The sequence below is a fragment of the Cyprinodon tularosa genome, unplaced genomic scaffold, assembly GCF_016077235.1.
Source record: "Cyprinodon tularosa strain WSP-4 unplaced genomic scaffold, ASM1607723v1 ctg418, whole genome shotgun sequence".
NCBI classification, from domain to species: Eukaryota; Metazoa; Chordata; class Actinopteri; order Cyprinodontiformes; family Cyprinodontidae; genus Cyprinodon; species Cyprinodon tularosa.
In genome coordinates this window covers 116,280-141,489 of record NW_024039139.1, presented here as the reverse complement: position 1 = coordinate 141,489, position 25,210 = coordinate 116,280, and the positions used below count along the sequence as shown (strand labels likewise).

General features: G+C 36.9%; 1 protein-coding gene across 2 annotated transcripts in view; it reads left to right on the top strand.

The window, feature by feature from the left end:
- LOC119792366 (ephrin type-A receptor 5) overlaps positions 1-25,210 on the top strand; it is an 82,034-nt gene that overhangs the window by 6,697 nt on the left and 50,127 nt on the right. For both annotated transcript variants that reach the window (XM_038298974.1, XM_038298973.1), the window contains exons 2-3: positions 5,809-5,873; positions 17,597-18,317. In XM_038298974.1, the coding sequence (XP_038154902.1) occupies positions 5,809-5,873; positions 17,597-18,317 (786 nt within the window). The remainder of the gene's footprint in view (positions 1-5,808; positions 5,874-17,596; positions 18,318-25,210) is intronic.

Here is a 25,210-nt window from a genome sequence, read left to right as displayed (position 1 = left end):
GAACTTATTAATGCCCCCGAACTGTTTTATTGGACCTGCTTCAACATCTAACAATGTTTGTTGCTTATGCAGCTTTTTATATCACTGGTTTTCCTTCCTTTCATGGACATATGGACATCCAGATTTTGCAGCGTTTACCTTTTTTCAATCTGACTTCTCTATAATAGTTTTGGTCATAATCATCAATGCCCCATGATATAAGGCCTTTAAAAAGGGTTTATATCATATCTGCAGGATATGATTCCCTGTTATGAGTTTCACTTTTTAATATGAATTACTTTAATAAGTTAACCTTTCAATTGTATTCTTTGCTAACAAGCACTAGCAGTCCCTTTTGTATTTGTTGGAAGATAAAAAAAAATCATCAAATGAGAAAAATACTCCTGATGCTTTCGTTTCATATAAGGAAATAGTTTCTTGCAAGGATGAATCCTCTGACGAATCATTGCAAGGAAAACTCTGCACACTTCTGTGATTAATTTCATCTCCCAAAGCAAATTCATTCTTATTGAAATTGATTAATTTTACAGAATGTTTGGAAACAGAGCCAGTTGCCTATCTGGTTCAGGCTGGTAATATTTGGGGAAATGAAATACAGAAAATAATGTTTGTTGCATTATTGATTCAACACAATTAAGAGGAAAAGGAAAAATTTCTCACAGCAGGATGAGAGGAGTTTATATCGGCCTGTCTGTGCTACAGTGAGAGCAGATGGTAGCAGACCACTTAGGCAAGAACAATCAAAGCTAGCATGTAAATTGAACAATCCACTGGCAGGAGGTAAAGAAAGGTAGAAATTGTCTAGTAGCAGGTATCTAAAAAAAAAAAAAGATGTACTGTGTCTCACACAGATTTCACTGTGAAGAACATTTTAAGAATCATTAAGGTAAATGAACTAATGAGAAAAGTGCTCATATCTTACTAGAATCTGAGGAAACATTTTAAGCACGTTCAAGGCAGAGAATCGCCTCAGTCTTCAGCATAATTTAAATCTTTATCCTTGAAGTAATGTCACTTGAGAAGCTCCATTTATTCAATACTGATGACTTTTAATAACACATTCTATAGAAGCTTGTCACTGCTGAGCTTCGACTTGTCGGGTTTTATCCTTAGAGAGCTGGAGTGAGTGAAAGAGGTAACATATCCCTTAGGATCTAGTTCAGTATCACTTATCTGTTCTTTATGGCCTAATTAGAAGTCTAATCGCCTCCTAAGGACATCCTTTATTATTCTCATCAGAGCTGTGCAGACGGCAAGACGCGGTGTGAGTGAGGGGAAGTGTACTTTTGTTACACTGCCAGCTTTGTCCTCGTGTTTTGTTCTGCACTCGTGTCTGCAGGTGTTTTATTGTAGCTTTCCTTTTGTTTACATCTGAGGATAGGCTGTTCTTTTTTCACAGTGCTGATTGCACCATTTATAACTAAAAAGATTTTGCATGTCAGTTGTTTGTAACTGGACAGCTGTTTGTATACCTGCTGAATAAACATTATCCTTTGTTGATTGCTGTCATTTCTACTTTTCGGGGAGTATTAATTTTTTGCATCTCTAAACAGAAAGTATCAGTAATTTGCCTCCGGCTCTAGTCAGGAAGCAATTTGTTTTTAACAGGTGGGGTGTCTTTTCTTTTTAAAAATTTAATCACTTTTCTGTTACTAATGGTTATTGTTTCAGGTCAGACAATTTCACTTCCATGAAACTGTTTATTAGGACTGCAGGAAATCACTACTCTGGATAAATACATGTTTTACTGCACCACGTCAAGCCTGCACCTCTATAAAGTATTGTCTAATGCATACCCTGCAGGATAAATTATCACTTTAAATATAAAAAAGGTTTATTAACTTCAAATGACATTTCCTTCTTATTTGATGAGCTTGATTTAATCTGAATTATACTCAGCAAAGCTTCACTTAATTATTTTTTTTATATCAGCTGATTTTTCTCCGCACAATTATTTAATCAAAATGTATTTTCTTACTCTGTTTATGAGGAGAAAGACAGATTCCCTTCGGTTTCCCCAACTTAGAGCGAGGTCAAGAAGTCTTGAGTCTGTTAGGCTACGTTCACACTACAGGCCTTGATGCTCAATTTCGATTTTTTTTTTGTGAAATCTGATTTTTTTTTTTTTTTGTGTTGCCGTTCACATTTCCAAATATATGCGACTTGTATGTGATCTCCTGTGTAAACTGCACTCATACAGCAGTGTGAAAAATCAATAAAATTTTACTTGGTCTGTTTTTTTTTGTTTTGTTTTTTCAATTCAAGATCATCTACTTGAAAAGTTATTGCCGCCTCACTCTGTCTGGAATTTTACTATTACACACAACGTATAAAGTTATGAAATGGTTTAGATAAGACCGAAATGTTAAAGACTCAAAATTAAAAGACTGTATGATGGTTTATCTTTTCTTCTGATGTCAGTGTTGAGTTTTTTTCATTCATTTATTGCAGGTCTAACCATAGATAACAGATGACTGGCTTGAACTTTTATTGTTCGATTACACAAACATTATCATAAAAAGGGGTAAAGTATACGAGACTCCAGAACATGAAATGCTTTTATGATTACTACAAGCTGCAGCAAACACAGACAAACGGCAGAGCTATTATCACGTGTCTCTAATTTATGATGGGCTTGTTAAACTGCTGCTGAGAGTTTGTCCTTACCCAGTCATCTGGAAAAAAAAGACTTCCCTCCTTGTCAAAGTTGCTTAAGTCTTTACACCTGCCTGTTTCTCCACCAGCCAGTGTGTTTACAGTGAGAACTGTCTGTTCGTTAACGTGCACTGAACCATTCTCACCAGCCAGCAAAGACAAGTTCTAGCTGGTTGACATGCTCACTTTGACTTTCGAAGTCCAACAAAGTGCATCTAAAACCTCCCGCTATGAGGTCATGGTTACCACTGTCAGATGCTATTTTCTGCTGAGACCTCAGCAATTTTGCTGCAGAAGAAATATCCGGGCTGTGCAGGTGGAGAAGATAAGTGACAGTACATTTGCCACAGGTCCTAAGGTTGTTCCCGACAAATTTTATCTGAGAATCTTAGCCAGGGAAGTTTACTGGAAGATGTGTTTTATTTATTATCTCTACTATATTTCAATCTGAAAAACTCACATAAAGAGAAAACACAATAAGGAGAAATTTATTGATACAATTACTTTGTCTTTGGCGCTCAGACCTCGGCAGGAAACATAGCGCTTAATTTTGATAGATATGCATGAACAGGGTCAAAGAACAGGGCTGTTTCCCCCCAGGCCTGAAACTGGTGGTTTAGTGGAGATGGATGAAGTTGGTCAGTCTGTAGACTGCTAGTTAGAGAGACGGTATGCTGAGCTTTATGGGGAGATCCAGTGGATTGCGTGAGCTGATGCTAAAGCTTCACTCAAGGACCTGGAAGATGAAAGTCTAGATAAATAACATGGGTTGAGAGAACCTGCCCATGATGAGCAAGCATGAAGCGACAGTGGAGAGGAAGAACTCCCCGTTGGGAAGAAACCTCTGGCAGAATTAGGCTCATCATGGCGGCCTTCTGCTGAACCGGTTAAGATGAGACAGGCAACGCAGTAAGGTCCAGGAGGAATGACACTCTGATGAAGTTTTAGCTACGAAGGTGGAGGAGTGGCTGGAGGTGGGTTGAAACGGTGTCATATGTATTAAGTCACACAGCGCATCCACCGCCTGCGCACAAGAAGTGCGTATCGGAGGCCTTTTAGGATGAACTTTGGATGCTGATTGGCTTTCATGGAGGTGTGGTTCTAAGCTGATTAGCTGTGTCGCTGGTGGATTTAGGAAAGGAATGAGTTTCTTCAGTTGAAGTTCCACCTAGGCTCCATTTATCCAAAAAAAAGGGAGAAAGGGAAGAATAGTTTTGAGTGCTGAATTAAATAACAGTACAACTATCTCTTTTGTTTTCAGGGTTGCAGTATTTTAAATTTTCGTTAAAGTTACTATATTATTGATCCTTGATAGATGTAAAGATTTCAATGTTTTTCTAAGGGAAACTTGAACTGCTGCGCCTATTTAATGATGGACTTTTTGCAAGTAGATAAAATGATTGGAGAATAAATTAGAAAAAAAAAAAAGAAGAAACAGAATCTGAGAAAACAGAAAAGATTCTCTCAAAAACTTTTATTGATTAAAACCTTTTTGCGACCAAACTGGTAGATGGGCGCTAGGAGCCGCTTTCCAAAAATTGTCTCGGAAAACCCTGCTCATTGTTCCTCCTGTCTGGTGGACCTGAAACGGCGCTAATGTACATCTATGAAATGTTTACATCCCAGGAATCTGCTTAGAGGAGACCAGCTGGCTAGGTTAGCATATCGATGCTTCACGTTGGCTGCTCTTCTCAAAAAATCGCCTGTATAATAAAAGAGTGTGGGATCTGTCACCAAATTGTCTGGGAGGTGGAGATTTGCTTAAAAAAAAGAGCTAACTAATCTAAAAGTAAATTACATAAAAAAACAAACATGACCCTTATAAGATCCGGCATATTTTTTTGCTCTGTGATGTAGGTTTTAATCTAGATTATTTTAATGTGGCTTTGAATTTACAAGTAACACCATGACTTCCAAAGTGGTCTGCTATCAGATTCCAAAACTCATAGGGAGACTTCAGTTTTGTGACAGTGCAGAGATGACAGTTGCCTTCAGGGGTGCTAAATCTGGAAGTGTCTGGCCTAGTGGCCAAAAGTTAGATATAGGCTGAATCCCAGGACGGCCCCTAAACACTTCGCCTGAACACCAACCCTCCCTTTTCGCGTTCCCCCGGAGTGTCCGCCACATCAAATGCCATTCCCAAAGAACGTAGTGGGAAGGGCATGTGGACCATTCATTCCCTAAATATCAAGTCTGCATTAGTGCAGGCTAGCTGGAATTTGGCAGCAGATGTCAAGGCGAAATAGTGGCGAAGGAAACCTGTACATTCAAATGTAAGATCCACTGGTTTGCTGCAACTTCTTCACACTGACAGAAAATCAAATCAATCAATCCCTAAATGGATGGTCCTCTTTCAAATAGATTTGACTGCATATATTTTTCTTTAAGAAAGGAGGAAATGTTTGATTTCATGTGAACCTGCACCACAGAGCGACAGTTATGCACAGGTGGAGGCACTGTGTTGCCAATGACTGCTTTCCTTTTCTGTCGGAGGGAAGAGGCCGTCCCATTCTCATTCATTCGTTTGAAAGTACAATCTAGGCGCCTTCCACATCTGGGAGTGTGACTTCATTGGGAGTGACACTCAGTAGTTAACGGGTAGTGCTTAAGGGGTGGTTTGGGATTCAGCCATTGTCACTTTAAAGGGCAGCTTGGTGTTCAGTCCTGTCCCAAATTGTCTGAAAGACCCAATCTGCTTCACCTGCTGGTCCTGAATGCTTAGTGGCTTGGCATTGTTACCTTTGTTACCACAAAAATGTTTTAGTCTTAGTAACATCCAGTTTCATAAAATTGTGATGAAAAATTCGGCCTCCCATTGGTACAGAGTATTGTAGCTGGTCAAGTAAGCCACATGGGCCATGTTTTCTATGTCTTTATAAAGTGACATTCCTTCCAGCAGGAAATGCTGAATACCCAGAAAAGCAGAACATGAGATTAAATATAACCTTGAGGTAGACATGTATTCAAAACCGGTTTACTGGATTTAAAACCAGGAGAAATTACCTTTTGTAGTTTGGTCTGTAAAATACTTTGAGTCCATAAAATCAGTGATGAGTGAACCTGTAGGTCTAAAAAGTACTGCAAGATTGATGTTTCTTGTTCTTGTAAATTATTAATTTTGTTTGTTTTGTTTTTTTTTTTTGTTTGATAAAGTGAACCTGCTAGATTCTCGCTCCGTGATGGGAGACCTTGGATGGGTGGCTTATCCAAAGAATGGGGTAAGTCTAACCATTAAAAAAAATAATGATAATAAATAAATAAATAAAAAAAAAAAAAAAAAAAAAATATATATATATATATATATATATATATATATATAAAATACAATTTTTTTATTTTTTTTACTTTAATATTTACTTTTTTATCTTTGTTCTGTTTAGAAATAGAGGAAAGAAATCTATTTTAGGTTCTCACTGAGCATTTTTTTTTTCACAAGAACCATGTGGCTCTGAATGAAGTGAAAATTGTGTTTTTATACATTTCAGCATTATCATTTATGCTGCCACTATGTAATTATTATTTTTTTTTTGGGGGGGGGGTTCTAAAAGGGGTTGCTCATCCAGGTTTTCCATTTAATCTCTTGGTATGTCAAAACCTACTCCATACTTCCCACTTCATTATAAAGTTTAAGTGCTTCATTTTCTTTATGGAGATTAAAGGTCATTTAATTTCGAGAAACCCTTACCTCATTATCAGGGTAAATTGAATTCATGAATAAGATATTGAAAGGCCCCATGGAATAGATTATTCTCAAGCCAAAAGTTGAATATCCATCTCCAAGTATTCCCAAAGTGAAGGCCAATTAGTGCACGACTTGCTAGAGTGGTAAAAATGTAATTCTATACCATATTATACCACTTAAAAAAAAAAAAAAGAACAATAGAACGTTATAATTTACACTTGAATTTTAATGTTACCTTAATGGTCTTAAATGTTGAATATTGTTTTGAGCAACATTTTTAATTTTCACATCTGCCTTTGGGTTAACAAGATATCATCCACCACAGACTTTTGAAATTCTCCATTAAATTGGAAGTAAAATTTTTTTTTTTTATGTTCATTAGCTATCATTGAAAAATCTGACATAGTTTCTGTCTGTTTTTAAGAAGCAATAACCCACCAGGATGACGGTGCTGACTATTGCGTTTTATCTCCCATGGATATTCAAATCATGGCTCACTTTGAAGCTGCTATTTAGATTGGAAAGATAGAGCTGAAAAAGCAGGCATAGGCGCAATCATAATAAGGAAGTGATTATGTTAAGTTGTGTGTCTGTGTGTGTTTCTTCCACCAGACGTGAATAACTTTGAGGTAGATGGAGGGAAAATAAGAAACAGGAGATATTGAATTCTCTAAATGAAATTCCCATTATCTCTTAACATTTACGTACACTTTAAGATGAAAACTAGGTTATTTTCTATCTAATTTATGTTATGAAATAGAAGCACAGTCAGAGTAAAAGAAAGTAGCTTGCATGACAGTGTATAAATGATCCAGCTTTTATTAGCTTTGAAAATATATGACTAACACTGTGTGGAAGGATCCCTAAACAAACCTCAGCCAGCTTGAAAATATTTGAAGATGTAGAATTTAAAGGAGTTGTATTTCTAGCACACCCCACCAACAGAGAAATTATCCCTCTTTGGTGGGTTAAATAGCACATAATTGAAGTTGGCAATTGCAGTTTATCTTCAGTGTTTGCATCCCATCTGTAGCTCACTCCCCCTCCACACACAAATGTCCATATTCACACTTCCAGTCTTGGCTGAATAAGTTGTCGACTACCCAAAACTTTTTATCACTCGAAAGCTACTTTGGAGAGTCTGGCAGCTTTAAACTCTTCCGCTGCTTTGGAGTGATCCTATCACCACTGTTGTAAAAATACATCACCATCTGAGCTCTGCACATGGATCCCTTTGCATGGGATTTATTTGGTTATCTGTCTGATAAGTGTTGCCAAGAGCATAGCAACAACATCAACAACAAAAAATTCAATATGCAAAGAATTTTCAAGGGGACAAAGAGGAATATTTCTGCACCTTTTTTCGGCTGAGGGACACAGGTGACTGTGATGCACCAGCCTCTGCATGTATTGGCAGTAAAGTGGTTTAATGAATGTAGAAAATAAATGGATGCACAAATATGTATGTATATGCATATACATGTATCATTTAGTTGAGCAATTAAAAAAGTAAATGCTCATTGCGCTTAGATGTGACAAATATGCAATGTGCTAATCTTGTAAAAAAACAAAACAAAACATAATAATAAAACAAAAACCTGCATAAAAGCTATTTAAATCTTATAGTAAATGTGACGGTAGAAAAAAAAATTCCAATGTAGCTTAAAATTAAAAAGAAGCATTCTGTCTTTTATAGAGTAAACTGCATTTTTACATTGAATGAATGTGAACTTAAACTATTAATGGTTCAAGAAGGATTTTTTTTTTGTTTTTTGACTGATGAAAGAAGTCTAAAAAAGCCTCAATAATGGGACCATAATGCAAATAGCCCCCTGGAAATGTGATACAGCAATTTGAGGGGTTATGTGAGATGAGCTGAAAGTAGAGAAAATGGCAGTAAAGGGAGAGCTGCCAGACTGTAAAAAAGTGACAGACTGTTTCAGTTGAAGTGTGCAAGCTCAACTTATGGCAAAAAAAGTTTTCTCTGACTTTAATAGTTAAAGTTCTTATTGTAATGTTCAGAAATTATACTTTGCTACTGTTACGTCAATAAGGTTTCAATTCTATATTTTAAGACATATGCGTCCTTAAAGTATTTCCAAAATATCCTACATCCATATACTACATCAGGATAGATGACTTTCAAGAAAGCTTTATCTTTTTTATATATGATACTGCAGCATATGTTCATTGATCTTGAAGATATTTTAACATGAAGGAAAAATGAAGATCTATTTTATATTAATCAAAAACAGACTGGGTCTTTTCAGTGTGTTTTACATGCTAATTCAGATTATTTTTACTAACAGCTAACAAAAACACATTTAAAGATATATCTGTGCATCAGACTAATTAAACTGAAATGTGGGCTTAATGAAGTTTATAGCGTTTTATTTGAAAAGGTACTTTTTATCTTTTAAAAAAAATACCTTCTTCTGGAGCTGCATCATAATTCACTGAGTATAAATTTATTTAAGTTGGAGTCTCTGATTTTTGTATAAGTTGGCTTGATTCTTAAAATGATAACTAGTATGCGCCTTTTTGGAATTTGTACCACCTTAGTAGTAATCATCAGCAATTGTATGCATAATATTTAGTTGGATCTTAATAAGAAAACGTATGTCAATATGCTTCATGTGGAAGGGAAAAAGCCCATATTTGAGGCATGTTAAACCCTTGAGTGTTTGCTCAGACCTGCAATACAGTATTCTCCCTCTACTTCTATGGCAAGCTGTGATTGCCAGTAATTACAAAAAAAATGTATTATCAAAGGAGGGACTTTTTTGTTGTCAACATGTCTTTTTAGTCGTATTATTTTTACTGTTTTTTGTTCCTACATTGCTTTTAAAGAGGTCACAGATTGGCTTGGCTCTGGCTGTAGTGTAGTGGTTGACACAAGGTGGTTGCTTCTTATTTACTAGATCTTAAGGAATATTAATACCTAGAAATAGTAAAAAAAATGTCTCAAAGAATACTGTATAAAAAGGATAGATCTAACCATAAAGACTTCAGTTGCTGTCAGTTTCATTCCTTTACAACCCATCAGTGCAGTAAATCCCCAAGCCATTTTACTCCATATCCAAACATCAATAGGTGAGCGTTGATGGGTTTTGTAAAGGCCCTGCAACAAAGCAGACACCAAGAATGTAGTGGTGACAAAAGAAGGCTGATGAAATTGGCTTTGCAGGCTTACTTCATATCAGGTTTGCAATAAAAACAAATACAAACATATGACATCTAGCTGCTGGGAGCATCTAGACTTTCTTTTAAGACTAATTTCAAAGACAAGCTCTTTTTAGCTGGTATTTGATAACTTAAATTGAGACCCATGTTTGATAAACAGGTCAATTCAAACTTTCTTAGATGCCATGCTGTTATGTAATGAAGCAATATTTGAACAAATTTGCTTTGGCTCACATTTAATCTTAATATGAGGCTTTGATTTAAACCCCAAATGCTGGAAGGCAGGTTTCGGAACAGTTTATCAAGCTTGGGGGGAAAAAAGGGTTTGTCACAGTTAATGCACAAGAACACATTCAACATTGTTTTTGATTTACATTAACAAAACTACCACATGTATTTTAAGCCCTGTCCTTTACAGGGTTTGTTTGTACTATTAAGCGAAGAATAAGGTACCTACCTGATGTGATTTTGAGAAAATCACCAAATCATTCGGTCTTTGTCCGGTCTTCTGTGCAAAACAAGAAAAGAAGGCAAAAAGTGCTCTAAATTGATGTAATCTGCGTTTTGCTTGACTGAACAGCTAGTCATAAAGGTCCCTTTCATCCAGCGCCTTCACTGATTCAGTTTGCTTAATTGAGCGTAGATGAGGACAGGCAAGCATCAAACATGCTGAGGATACTGTAGAAACCATGCAGAGGCTGGGAGCATGTGCATAATGGGTGCCTCTGCTGAAAAAAGGAAGCTGCTTTTTAACAGCATGCTAACGAAGGTTTATAGAAGATGAAAGATTTTCTTTAAGATTTGCCAGTGTTGTTTTTACTTTTTCAAGTGGTGTAGGTGCAGTATACACCGAGCTCTCAGGATAAGCTGTGCATAGCTTAGCTGTACTTTTCAGTTTTAGCCAGTCTGTTGCAAATTGTTTGAATGTCTAACTTTAAGTTGGTCAATATGAGGGGGAAAAAAACATGTTTGTTTAGAACACATTTTTACTAAGTTGAAACTGTTTTAAATTATCTCATGAGTTTGATTTGGTAGTAAACTGGAAATTGGGCAGTGGTATGTAGGTATGATAACCATTTACAAGAAAAAGGACAAAACAATTATCAGTTACGCTTTCTTTTTTTTTTTTTTTTTAAAGGTGCATTCGGAATTTTTTTTTCTTTCCCATAGGTACCAGTACAATTTCCTGTCAGGGAAAATGAGCTTTCTTGTATTTTTTTTTTTAGCCACTATAGGCCCCAATATTCATTTTATTAGACAGTAATTGAGGTTACATACTCTGGAGGTGCGCATGAGTGTGACTTTCTGCACACTCCATTTACTTGGCTTGTTTGTAAAGTCTTTACTGTCATTACTGCATTAGCGAGAGAACATAAGCAACTGTTTTTCAGTAACAGATTAGCCACAAGTGTACCTCAAACCCCATCACAGACTCCACACAAGAAAAAGGAAATCTAACTGTATTCTAGTGCAAAAGGACAAAGTTGCCATCTGATCCAGGATGGAGCAAGAACTCATTTACAGAACTCAGATATTCTCTGCGAATAAAAAGGGATTTGCAGGTGTCCTTTTTTTGCTTAGAAGTAAGATGGGTCTATAGTGAAGTGGACAACCAGAAACGGGGAAAGCAGGACCAAGTGTAGCATATATTGCATTGGGGAAAAAATTGACCTTTCTGTCAATTTTTGTCAATTGTTAACCAATGGATTTGTTTGTGAGATAGGGTGAAAAAGCCCAGTTGGAACTGAGCTTTTTTAAATCAAAATTGAGAATAGATAAACTAATGTTGACACACGATAAAGTAAGGAAAGCTCCTTCGAGGTTTGTGGGGGGGGCTTTTTAAAAGAGCAATTTTACTTAACCCCTCAAGATGGACGGTTGATGAAATCATCATTCATTGTCGTCTTGTAGTTCCACAGCTGGTCCAAGCCTGCTGCCTCTGCATGGCCTGTTGCTCTTTGCTGGGCATTTTGCTCTGCATCTCTGCTGGTCATGAGCACCATCTCACCTTACCACTGTTGTCAGAATGAGCCGTTTCTGAAGCTGGATATCAGTTTTGGGTCCTGTACCCAGAGAACTACCATAGGAAGAGACAGTGTTCTCGTCGTAGCTCTGGGACTTCCCGAGCTGGAAGCATCTCGGAAGGATGTGGAACCCAGGGACACTGGGGCCATTGTTGAGCTTTCCACATAAAATACAGAACCATGTCTTGTTCAGTAAAATCCAGGTCTGCCATATTGAGTTGAATAGAGGCAAACAAGAGGCAAACAAATGGAAGCTCCTCCTATTTGTTCATGACCAGAAGAAGCGTGCTCTGCATTGTCCACATGGTCTATTCAAATTGTTTATGAAATGTCAAGTGAGCAACAGCTAAAGCTTTATTCCATTTGTGTTTTTTGTGAACATACCATCGTAGACTGAGATAGACTTCATTTTACTTATTATATTTTAATCTGACTTTTTTTTTTTGCATTGAGAATTACATCTTGTTTTTGTTTTTGTTGTCATGGCATATTGCATTAGCTTTCTGGACACTGTGCTGATCTGTATTTAAAAAAATTACAAGGGCATAGAAATGACTAAATATATAACAAAAAATAGTAGGACAACTGATAATGAAACAAAATTACGGCTATAAGAGTGAAAATGTTGGATGTTATGAAGTATATGAAGCATCTCAACATCCAAGTTGTGATGTGAAGTTTGCAGGTTGTAGACAAATAAAGACCTTTGAGTAGTATTTCTAGGTTAGATGTGAGATTTAATTATTAAAATGGAGAAATAGGGACACAAAGGGAACTGATAATAGATGTGGCTCAAATTAAAAAAATCTCTAAAATCACATAAGATGAGGGGAGGACAAGATGTGGACGGAAATAGAAAAAGGTGGTGAGATGTTGTCTGTGCAAGAAGCCAAAGGAACAGTTCTATTACAGTGTCACTATGGTCAACGGTAATGGGTGGTAATAATAAGTTACAGACGGCTTTATAGAATTAGAGCTGGGAGAGCACTCAGCCCAGCCACAGGGGGTCTGCTGATGGAAGTGTCACACTGCCACACATTTTAAAGTAAGAAAAACTCAACAGACACACTAATGAGGCTCTGCAGGGATGCCTATAGGGACTGTTGTGTTGGGAAAAGGCGAAGTAGGAGGTAGAAAGGAGGTAATGTGGAAGGTTAAAGATATATATGTAAAGCTTTTATCAGCACACACTTATTTTATTGGCTTTTAAAACTTGGTTAAATTAAAGCATACGTTTACTTTTTTATTGTACAATATAGCAATACTATGCTATTTCTTCGGAAGTAATTAAATGTAATTCTAAAAGGGAAAAAATTACCATACCAAATCCCATACTTAACTCTATGGGTTGTCCTGACATAATATATTAGCTAGTCATGTCATGCTGTGTGCAAGACTTTTTGTGTTGCATCTAATGACCTTAGCCCCACATAATACGCAGAATGCTTCAATTTATAAGCATAAAGTGGAGAATCAAAAGAACTATTATATCTCCCTATATAAAATGCATTTTTATAAAAATTTAAGACAACTAAAATTCAATATTTATGTTTTCCACCTATTGTAAAGCAAGAACATCACTGCTTGAGCTTTGTGGTAGCTGTTTATTTCAAGTATCCATATTTGCTTGTAAAGTCAGACCGTACAATATTTTCGGTATTCAACACTGTTGACGATTCCTATTTGATGAGGTTATTTTTGATTATGTAACCACCAAATATACATGCAAAAAAGGCAGTCCAGACACTCAGATTATTGTGTCAGCTGTATAACCTGTGCAATCCTTTCAAATGAACCTGGAATTTCCCTTCAATATGAGGTAAGGCATAAAATAGGTAATTAGTCACCATGTTGTCTGTTTACATTTGCAGACGTATGCATTTCACCTAGTCTCTATTTGTTATATGAATTAGCAATTTATTTATAATGCATTACAACACCTATTTAGTCATATAATCATTAAAGGAATGTTATTTAAATTGAATGGTGTTTTACATGGTTTGTAAAACACACTGAACCCATGTTGTCAGGATAAAGCAGTTGTTGCTGATACTGAATTAAAGCCAAGGTGCTACTACCACTGCTACTTAAATCAACAATAAGAGCTATACCTTTCCTTTCCCTCTTTAACCCTTTATGGTTGTGGAGAAAGACCCTTAACCCCACACTGCTCCTCGAGTGCCACACAGTGGCAGCCCACTGCTCCCTCAAGGGGATGGGTTAAATGCAGAGAGTGAATTTCCCCATTGTGGAACAATAAAAAGGGATTTACATTAATTTAATTCACATTTAAACATTGATGCACATTTCCCGGTCAGCTTGTTAACTTTTTTCTGTAAATATAAATTTGAAACATTTCCAGTACCCTTTTCTTTTTACAAATGAGGTACTATTTTTCAAGTCCTTTATACAAAGCTTTATCATACCTCAACAACATTTCTGTTTATAGTCCAAAACTTTTTATCCGTGTTCTTTTCAAATATTTATTTGATCCCTGTTTGATTTAGAAGCATTCAAACTCCTCATAAATATTATAAGCAAAAAATGTAGAACTCGGCCAAGTCTGGATCCCATCATAGAAATGTAGTCGTTAAAACAAGATAAAATTTCAACCAGGGAAGTTTGGAGTTATATCAGTAATGCTCTGAAATCAAATGTTTTATCTCTGAGATGCAAATTCACATTTGTATTAAAGTTTGTGTTTGATAAGTTGAGAATCTGCATCTGTTTTGTTTTTTTGTTTGTTCCAACCATCATCTTATGTACTGATCTGATATTTAGATTGGATATCTGCTCTGATGTTGACTAAATAGCTGGGTCTGATATCTGGTAAAGGAAGCTGATCCAGTACTCTGATCCAGCAGAGCAGCCAATGATGAGCAAACACAGAGCAACAATGTGCAACCTGCGGATCGAGCCAAGTCTGCTATTTGGAAACATTTCAAACTTAGTATCCCAACAACAACAACTGCAATAAGCAATGTATGCTGTTTGAAAATTATGAGGGTTGGTGAAATTCTTGGTAAACTAAATGCCACAATTTTTGATAAGCGCCAACAAATGCACTACGCTAAAGGACACATGGAGCCCTGAGTGACGGCGGCTGAGAGTACAATGAGCAACAATGTTTATATCAAGCCTCATGCCTTAAACCACATGGCAAGGTATACGGTTTATTCATTCAGAAGTAACATTGGATTGTTAACAGGTGTCGGCCTGTATGCTCAGCCCAGCATATCAACTAAAAAGCAACTAATTAACTCCAAGTGATAATATTTCAACTAAATTATTCAAGTCAAGTGTTTAAGTGACTTTATCCAATTTTCTACTCTATTTTAAGGCAGATATGTAAATTGTACTGTGTTGCATGGAGCACTTTATCTACCTAAAATAATTAGATTCAACTTGCATTAAAGCATGTATAGATTTATAGCTAAAAATCTCAGAAACAGCCAGACTCTAGATTCTGAAGACTCTCTGTAGTAATGACATTCATGGATGCTGAACTCATTTGGCTCTAGGCAAAAAAAATGGAAGGTCATCTGTTCAATAGCATGCTGGGATGCCAATAATAGCTGGTAGCCCAGTAACTTTGTGTGTGGGTGGTGTATTTTTTAAGCTGTGTAAAGCTCAGAGCAGCCCAGTGGATCTGTGTGATCTAACCAGTAAGAAGCTTATGTCTGCACTAGTAGTAACTGGTCTGAAGTCTAAAAGAAACAGGGGCTCACACCCATGCAAATAATTGTCTCTGAGACTTCATACCTCTTAATATACTGTAATGCACTTATTTCTGATCTTGTACTTTGAAATTGTCTGTTAGTAAAACTGATTGATTTCTTTCACACGCCCTTGTATCAAAAATAAATTTTTTCCAATAAGATTTAAAAAAATGTGCTGCAAGACATTATAAATGCCATCTCAAAAGCATGTGATTTTGGTTACACAGAAATGTCTTAGTAAATAAATTACCCATAGTCTCTCAAAAATGCTTGAGCAGCTGATTTATGGTGTCCATAAAACAAAAGACTCAACCACGGCAGTGCAAGCTAAAAAAAAAAAAAAGTATCAGACAGATGGTGAACAAGACGGAGAGAAAAGACAAAGACAGAAGGTTTTAGATCATCTACTGCAAGGATTGATTAATATAGGCTATTAAGCTATAACACCAGATCATAGTTTTGTCCCTCTAGCCATATTACAGTGACATAATGAAGCGCCTGTATTAGCCATGGGAGAGTGCTAGTGATGCAGATAATAGCCACATCCCAGGAGACCCTCAGAGGGAATTAATGCTGCTGTCTGAGGCGCGCACTAGTGTGAATGCAGATACAAAGGCCCACACATGAATGCTTGCAGAATAATTTACATGTTTGCAGACATGGGCAGAAATCAACTTATAATCACTTTTGGGGAATTATTAATAAAATTAGATAAAATCTTAGATCTAACTGTAACCATTGACAAAAAAAATAAACAAATCTTGTAGGGACTACTGTAGCAAACTGCAATACTTGACTCCTTGATTTGGTGGTGATTTGATGGTGAAATCGTAAAAAAATTTTCCTCACTCTGATGTGCAGATAGGAGCGCGCACACACACACACGCAATCAAGTTCCTCTATCCTCGTGGGGAGTTTCCATCGATTTTAATTCATTTTTTTACGCATTTCTGCAGCCAGAGACCTTTACCCTGCACCTAACCATTATGAGTTCACACCTAACCCAACCTAAACTCAATTTACACCTTAGTCCAAACAGGGTTCCCTCTAATTTTTTATGCTACTGCGCATACACACAACCCCCCAGAGTACACTGAGAACCACTGTGAGCAACATCAGATGTGCACACTGAGGCCACACGCGAATTATAAAGTAGTTATACACCTGGGATCATAGAAAGTTACATGGTTTACTAAAAGAATATGTATTACAGCAGTCATTTTGATTAGTTTACTTTTAATTTAAGTGATTTGGCCCACTTAAAGATAAAAAAAAAACAAAAAAGAAATCTTCATGAGATGTGTAGTTTGCTATATATTTAGGTCTTGCTTTGGCTAGGATGAAGGTTCTGCTCTGAAAGAAATAAGACATTACATGATTCAGATATAACTTGTTCCCATAAGATAGTAAAATTTTTTACGATGAAATGAAAAGCTTGTGACACTGTATAGATTCCTGTAACTCTACGACAAAGTATAAACAGTATAAACATTTCATGATTAATATCCATACAGTTAAAAACCTACATGTCACTAGAATTTTTAAAAATATGATTTAAATCTATTTTCTCTATATCTATCTGTCCTAACTCCAATATTTGTTCAAATATGCCACTTAAAGAGCTTTATGGATGGTGTTTGGATACCATCCATTAAACTAAATCTTCTTTCACAAACAGCACTGGATCCTTGAAATGTAGTGCAAATATCCACAAGCTGTAAGAGCTCCTTTAGCTCCTCACATATAAATAATAATATTGATCTCACATTGGAGAAATTTACTTTTGGGGAGCAGTGGGCTGCCATCGTGGGGCGCCCGGGGAGCAGTGTGGGGTTAAGGATCTTGCTCAGGGACCCAACGTGGCAGTCTGTGGGAGTGGGCCTCGGAATCAGAACCTCAGGATTCCAAGCTCTATGCCCTAAGCACTAGGCTGCTGCTCCCCATCTAAATGCTGCAGCCCCCACATCTGAGAGTGTGCTGATTGACCCGTGTTTACATTTTTGCTTTGTTGAACTGTTTTTAATGACGCTGGGATTTAATTAAACATATTCATCCATATAAAACTCTTAAATGCCTTGATATTTATCCTAAAACTGATTTGATGGAGATGCACAAGAGCAGCTTATTTTCAAGTAAAGCCACCTTGCACCTCAAGCGTTTAGCAGGATAACGTAATTTGTGAAAGTGAGATCAGTATATTTCCTATTATTTTTTCCTTTACATATTTGAAAATTTGTATTTATAGTAGAACACTTAAAAAAATAAGGAAAAATTAGTTTGACTTAAAGGAGTTGCCCTAGATGTTTACTTTGTCTTTCTTTTCTTTACCACAGTGGGAAGAGATTGGGGAAGTAGACGAAGACTATGCCCCCATCCACACCTACCAAGTGTGTCGCGTGTTGGAGCAGAACCAAAACAACTGGCTTCACACTAACTGGATTTTAACTGAGGGTGCCCAGCGAGTATACATCGAACTCAAGTTCACACTTAGAGATTGCAACAGCCTGCCTGGTGGGGTCGGGACTTGCAAGGAGACTTTTAACATGTATTACTATGAAACGGACGGTGATGAGGACGACATGGAGGACGGCAAGATGAGTGATGGTATTGGTATAACTGAAGAAGAAGACAGGGCAATGAAAGAGAGCCGATACATCAAAATTGATACCATAGCAGCTGATGAGAGCTTCACCGAGCTCGACCTGGGGGACCGTGTCATGAAGCTTAACACAGAAGTCCGCGATTTGGGTCCTTTGACCAGGAAGGGTTTCTACTTGGCCTTTCAGGATTTAGGGGCCTGCATTGCTTTAGTGTCGGTGCGGGTATTCTACAAACGCTGCCCCTTCTTGGTGAAGAGTTTGGCCGAATTTCCTGACACTATTCCTGCCTCGGAGGCCTCACAGCTGGTTGAGGTGGTTGGCCACTGTGTTAATAACTCTGTCCCCTTATATGAGCCACCACGGATGCACTGCAGCACAGAAGGGGAATGGCTGGTGCCCATTGGGAAGTGTGTTTGCAAACCAGGCTTTGAGGAGATCAGCGGATCCTGTCAAGGTAAACTGTTTAGTTTTTTTTTAGAGTGGACATTTTTAGTGTGAACTAAAATTGTGGTGTTGTATCGGCGAGAACCAACAAATAGGAGAGCTACAAGTTTATTCAACTATTGTCACCCATTCCAAGTAGGCAATAAAAAGTTGTTCTGGATTCACTTTATATTAGTCTTTTTCACAAAGGTAGGCAGCAGCTTGACAAAGCAATGATGGCAATTATTTTACATCCAAGTAGTATGCAGTTATATATATATATATATACACACAACAGATGGTATTGGTATGGTATTGGGGCCAAAAAATGGCATCAGCGCAACACTAGTCATTAATCCTACAAACATAAACTGAGTCACTTTTATAGATTTTCATTAACTTTCAGTTTGTTTTTTATATTTTTTATAATTTTGTCTCCAAGAGTTGTTTTCCTCTGTATGTTTTCATAGCTGTCTCCATCCTGTTTTATTTTCAAATCCACCGTCATGTTTATTTTTAGTGCTATGTGCTCAAGTTTATGCACAGATTGGCTTGTTCTGTTAGTCAGTGTGTTCCTACTTTATATGGGTCTGTAAGAATGTGTGTTTCTCCTTCGCTTAGTGCAGGGCATTCCCTTGAGCCCTACAGCGCTTTCTGCAATCATAAAGCCACTGTTCTGCCTTGACTGCTACCCAGACATTTCCTGCTCTAACGTTAACTCCCTATTCCACAGTCTTCCCTACCCGCTGATGTTTTTTTTCTGTTTCCATCCCATCTAATACCTTTTTTAATATTAATGCACCTACTTGCATTAATGAAACTAATGAAATCTTATGAAACTCACGAAAGCTCTGAATGAAAGGGAGAAATTTGTGATATTTGATTATTTGGTGGAATTTTATCTTTTTATCTTTAAACAAGGTTTTGTTATGTAAGCTTCAGTTTCAGGTGATGAACTGAATGATTTGTCTCAGATCTGCAGCTACAAAATTAATTTTTTCAAAATGGGGAAAAAAAGAAAAAATGCTTTATAATTTTAAGAGGTAATCTGATCTGTACCTGCCTTTGGAAATTAACATACAGTTTTTTATAGGATGGCTTTTGATGACTTTATCAGTTAAATTGTTTGTATGAGCATCAATCTGATCTTACATGACCTCAGTCCTATTTTATGGTACAGGTTCAGTTGTGTTTCTTTTAAGAAACATGCTTAACCAATCTATTTATTGCTTCATTATTATAATCTAGATTTCTAAGTCAAATATTTACATAAAGAGGCAGTTGACTAAGAAAAACATCACAATAAAATAAATCCTAACACTTAGATTCCAACTTTTTTTTTATTAAATATATGTCTTTCAACTTGTTGGATATTGGAGAAAGGTTCCATCCAAATCTGTGCAGGGGTAAAATAGTACACAAAAAACAAGGTTTGGTACTTAGTTGGGAAATCAAATGTCGGCACAACTTAAAAGAATATAGTATAGAATAATGTAAAAGAAAACAAAAAGAAAAACAATCTTAATAGTCCCTGGGGTGAAGGTAGTTCCAAACTGAACATTGGTAATCCTCAGACCCAATGGCATCTTCCCCTACTCAATCCCAGCATCTGTCTAATTTTCTCTCCATACTCTCATGTTAAAACATGGCTACTGTTGATCAGAAAGGTCATTTTCCTTTTCACTTGTATTACATCAACAAACATTGACTTTTTTACTGGCAGATCATTAAAGGGAAGCTTTTAGTAGGTTGACTGCAATAATGCTGCCTCTAAGTGTGCAGCCAGCCAGGCATCCTTTCCAGATGTATGATCCAAAAGGCATCCATCATTTATACCCACTCCCTGGACTGATTCTTGGTCCATCAAAGCTCACTACATACACAGAAAAAGCAAAAATATGCACATACTGTATGCCCTCATAACTTAAGAGATTGAGAAAGGCAAAAATTAACCTAACAGTCATGTTTTGGATCATGGAAGAAGACTGGTGCAACCGAAGCGAACAAAGGCTGTTTTTGAATCTGGCGGCTGTATACTCCAAAGGTCCAGATTTATTTGCCAGTTACATCCAATCGTGGAGCCGTGGCCTTTTCAGATTGAAAGGCTTCTTCGTATGTGGCTCACAAATGCTGCCTTCTTTTCGGCTGTTTGTAATGACAAAACCCCTGTATCCTGCATGGCCTTGGATATTCATTGCGAAGACAAGCTAGACGGCTGCTCCTTGCTAAGAAGAAAAAGAATGGTGACTATTGTAAGTGAAGTTTAATATAATACAAGTATGTGAATAGTTTTGTCTTAATTGATGAAAATAGTCAACTTTAATGGTTAGTTGGTCACATATGTTATGAATGTATGAATGTTATGGTAATGTTTGGATTATTGAAAGGTTTTATATGTCCCTGTGCAAAGGTGTTTGCTCATCTTTAAGCACAGAATCCAATATCTCAGAACAGTAGTGAGAAGCTTGGCATCCATTCTTTGCCTGCTTTGTGAATCAACTGTCGTGGTTGCTATGTGACTGAGTGTACGCTGAATGAGGGTTGGTGAAAGCCAGAGAAGGCTGGACCTGTTGGCCAAACTCTTCTGGCTTTCTTATTTTCACGGCCTATGAAGGACCCAGTCCAGGCAGACCGGGTCCTTTGGAGGATGCAGCTGTGGAAAATTAAAGACAGCAAGAGACTGGTGAAAAGCTTTCTACAATACATACCAAGTGGTAAAACACAATATTTAACTGTAACAAAAAAACTGAACAAAACCAATCAAAACAATAATGATATACAGAGCCAAGTCAATTTCTCATCATACCTACGTTTTTGGGATGCGGTATTCAGGATTTAAAAAATATGCAACTTTTATACACTTTGTAGAAATTATGTTTTGTTTTATACTGTTTATGGCTGGACTTGGATTGCATAGCCAGCACATTAAAGATGAAGAAAGGAGGGAATACATTGAATGACTAACAGGCTCGCTATGGTGAGAACATTAAGGAAAGAAAGTGTTTCCAAAGACTGCTGAACATCTCAGTACTGCTAAGAATACATTTTATTAATTTTCAACACATTTATGCACAGTTTAAATAGCTGAAAATGTAAACACTATCTCATTTTCTAAAATTTTTTGACTTATTGCATGAGCCATAGTTTGAACAAGCGCATATAAATTTAGAATTTCCTTTGGCCATATGGTTAGAGTTTTGATCTCTTATTTTTCTACCTATGCACAGCTCTCAGCAAACTTTGTGAAACACCTGTGCTTTAGTCGTTAGTAATGCTCATGCTTTTGTAAACAAACACAAGCAAGGTCATTGTCAATTTTAGGTGATCACTGGTGCAAATGGCATTTTTTAACCTGGAATAATTTTTTTAAGGTAGAGGAAAGCATAGATTATTTATAGAAAAAAAAAAAAAGCCACAATTGTCACTTTTCACGATTTCTTTATTATTAGCACTTACTACTAGAGCACTTTATTGGATAAAAGAAAACATGGTTGTTGAGTCAGTTCTTGTTTATTTTCTTTTACCTGTGGTGACAGCAGCAGATAGTAGTGTACACCATTAGGTCTAATGAGATCTCCAATATATTTAAGACTTCACGCCCCATTTAGTTAACAGATTTCTATGGCAACAATACATCGCACACATGGTCCCCCAGCATGCCTCAGTTATACAGTATTTATTTCAAGCTCTTACAATGGATATAACTCAGACAGTTTTATTCTTGCTTGTGGAAACCTGTTCAGTATATATTTTTAAAGTGTAAGAACAAAAGTGAACTCAGCTGAAAAGGATGGTCCAGAATCATGCAGTAAAGTAATGTGTGGATTTTGTGAACTTTTCCAAGATGCAATCCCAATCAAAAAAGGCTACCTAGAAAAAACATCTTTAAAGCATTCCCCATTTCATCCTTTTACAACAATATTTTCTCTTAGCTTTAATTTATTTTGATTAAAGAAAATGGCATGCCACTGTGTGATTCTGTCCTACGGTTTTGTAACTAGCACATTTATTATACTGGTGAAGATTCTGAGTCATCCAGGTCATAGTGATTCCAAAAAAAGATAAAAACTATTTTTTTATTATTGAAAAATCTTCCTTAATGGGAAGCGAAATGTCTTCAAACTTGGAAACAAAGTCCAGTGGATCACATTTATTGCTGTCGCTACAAGCACGCTTAGTGTGAGGGATTGCATTCGAGTCAATGAGTCAATGCAACCAACTGGTTTTCTTTAGGTAGAAAACTTGAATCAGTTTGACTGTATCATCTGGAGAACTGTAAAGTTCCTTGAGATGACTTGTGTTGTGAATTGACGCTATATAAATAAACTGGAATGAATTTATTATGCTACAAATTATCACCTGTGTTTAATAATCACTTTGAAAGACAAATCATACCCGATAAAGGGAAAAGGATGGTAACCAAGCTCAACCTAAATCCATTTTTCCATTTTTAGGTCCAATTGGTTTTTGTTTGTTTTGTTTTTTATAAAAAAGCTTTCTCTTTTCTTAAGGTGGCACGTACCTTATGTGCATGCATAAATACACAGTCCTAATTCTTAGGAAAGATTACAAAGCCCTAACTGTTGTGGCTTCAATTCCACAGTGTGGGTAGTGGGTGAGGGCTAGTGTTTGCAAGTAGGGGGTGTATTGGGAGTGGGCCAAAATGTAATAATTAGAAAGGGTAAAATGTAAAACATTAAATTTACCACCATGTAGTGAATATGGTGTCATGATGATGTTTGTAAAGGACAAGAAACACAGAGACTAACAATGATGGAAGTAAGCAGTTTAAATAATAGAGATCTTGCAGGGAAACTAAGAGCAGGACATGGTTTACAGGCAGCAAAGCAAAGAAACCAGTGGAGAGCGCTGCAAGTCAGTGAGTTTATATACTGAGGGAAGAGTGGAGAATAAGATTGGACCCAGCTGAGTTTACTCATGGGAATATGTAAATATATAGAGGATAGCAAAATAGGAATTTGATAAAGTAGCCACATAAAACTAAAAACAAACCACAAAAAACTAATGCTGATTTGAGAAAATATACCCTAAGAAATTAGTTAAAAAAAAACAAAGCATAAAGGAATTCTGTTTATTTCAATTATATTTAATTTATATAAACCCAACACATCAGGCATTTTACAGAGTCAATTCAACCTAATTGTGCAGACAGATTTGTTGAAAAAAGAATTCTACCTTAGGAAACCCATCGGAATGCATCAATTCAAAATTTGCAGAACTCTCTTCTCCTGGATAAAAAAAAGGACAGGCCCTTGCAGTCAGGTTTTGTTGCTCACTTTTGCAGCAATTCCTCATGAGCATGCATTTATCAACAGTGGAGGCGAAGGCTTCCCTTAAACAGGAAGAAACTTCCATTAAAACCAGACTTTGTGTGAACAGCCATCTGCCATGACCACCTAGGAGTTTGTGAAGACAAAGGCAGCTATACTTGACAAAAACACAGAACCACTGATATAGGAATTCTTTCTATGTTAGAGTGAAATGGCATATTAGCCCCATAGGGGACGTTTTCTAGGAAAGAAACACAATGAAACAGATCAGAGCAGATTTTTGGGTATGGAGGATAAAAGGGAGCACACACACAATTAGTTGCAGTAACACTTCAGCCAATAGCTGTCTCTAGGGGAGAAACATGGCCAAATATGGAAAGATGGGACTAATTCTATCGATTACACATAATAAACCCACATGGTAGGACCTTTCAGTAGTAATGAACATAGAGAAATGAACTGAAAACAGCAAAACATTCCAGGCAATGATAACAAGATCCAGTGTTATCAAAAGACAAACAAACATTTTTTTTTTATTTAAAAAAAGGATTCTCAAGAATAATGACATATGATTTCAAAAGTCAATCGATCCATCTTCCTCCGCTTATCCATCAGACCATGTTGGGCCCCATCTCCAGCAGCTTACCATTTTGCTAAAGCACCTTGTCAAAAAGAAATCAAAAACTATTTTAAAGAGTGTCGCAAGTGGCCTCACTGAACACGAATGATGCAAATACAGCAAGTGATTTCCATGTCATTTCTATGCTCATTTAGGGCGAACAGAGTGAATGTAGAATAAAGAGAAAAGTACAATGGATGTGTACGGAATATTGCTGGAGTTAGAATATCAGAACTTTTCTTTTAATCAGTGTCGCATCAACCAAACAGCGACTGGATGTGGTTGTGACTAATGACCTATCACCTCTGGTCCTCTCTGCCCAGCCTCTTGCACTACACTTCTTCTACACGTTTTTCCTACTGTAAGCTCTAGAGCACCTCTTTGCCTTGAATCTGTTGTTCAGGTGATCTTCTTCTGAAGCAGAATGAGAGTTTTCAGTTCTGGACAGACTGAAAAACAGCAGAAAGCGACTGTGATCCAGCTGTAGCTCCTGGACTCCCTCAACTGGGAGCATCCCTGAAGGAAGGTTGACCCAGGCAGAGTCCTGCACCGGCTCAGGTACCTGCCATTATTTGGCAGGTACCTGTATAAAATGTACATCTACTGGTTGAAAAAACACACATTATGTTACTGGTGTGGGAACAGGTATGAATAAAAAAAATGTGGGTCGGTATCATACAGAGACTTGCGGCATGAATGAACTTTTTATACTTTCATATTTGACTGTAGATCTTAAAAAAAAATAAAAAATTTGATTCAAGAATATCCAGATAAGTTTTTTTTTTAAGTAATGAGGCAAACCTTCTTAATTCGGCCAATTTACAGCTGGTAATTTCTGAGTGTGAAGCAATGATCTTTACTGCCTCCATTATAAACTGCTGTGTGTACACTCTGTGGTCACAGGTAGGGTCACACTTTATTGTTTACGATCTATGGGGTCCCAGACAGGTTTAAATGGGGATAAAAAGCGGGCAAAGGGTCGCGTTTCGGTTCTGAACTCTACGGGTGCAGGTG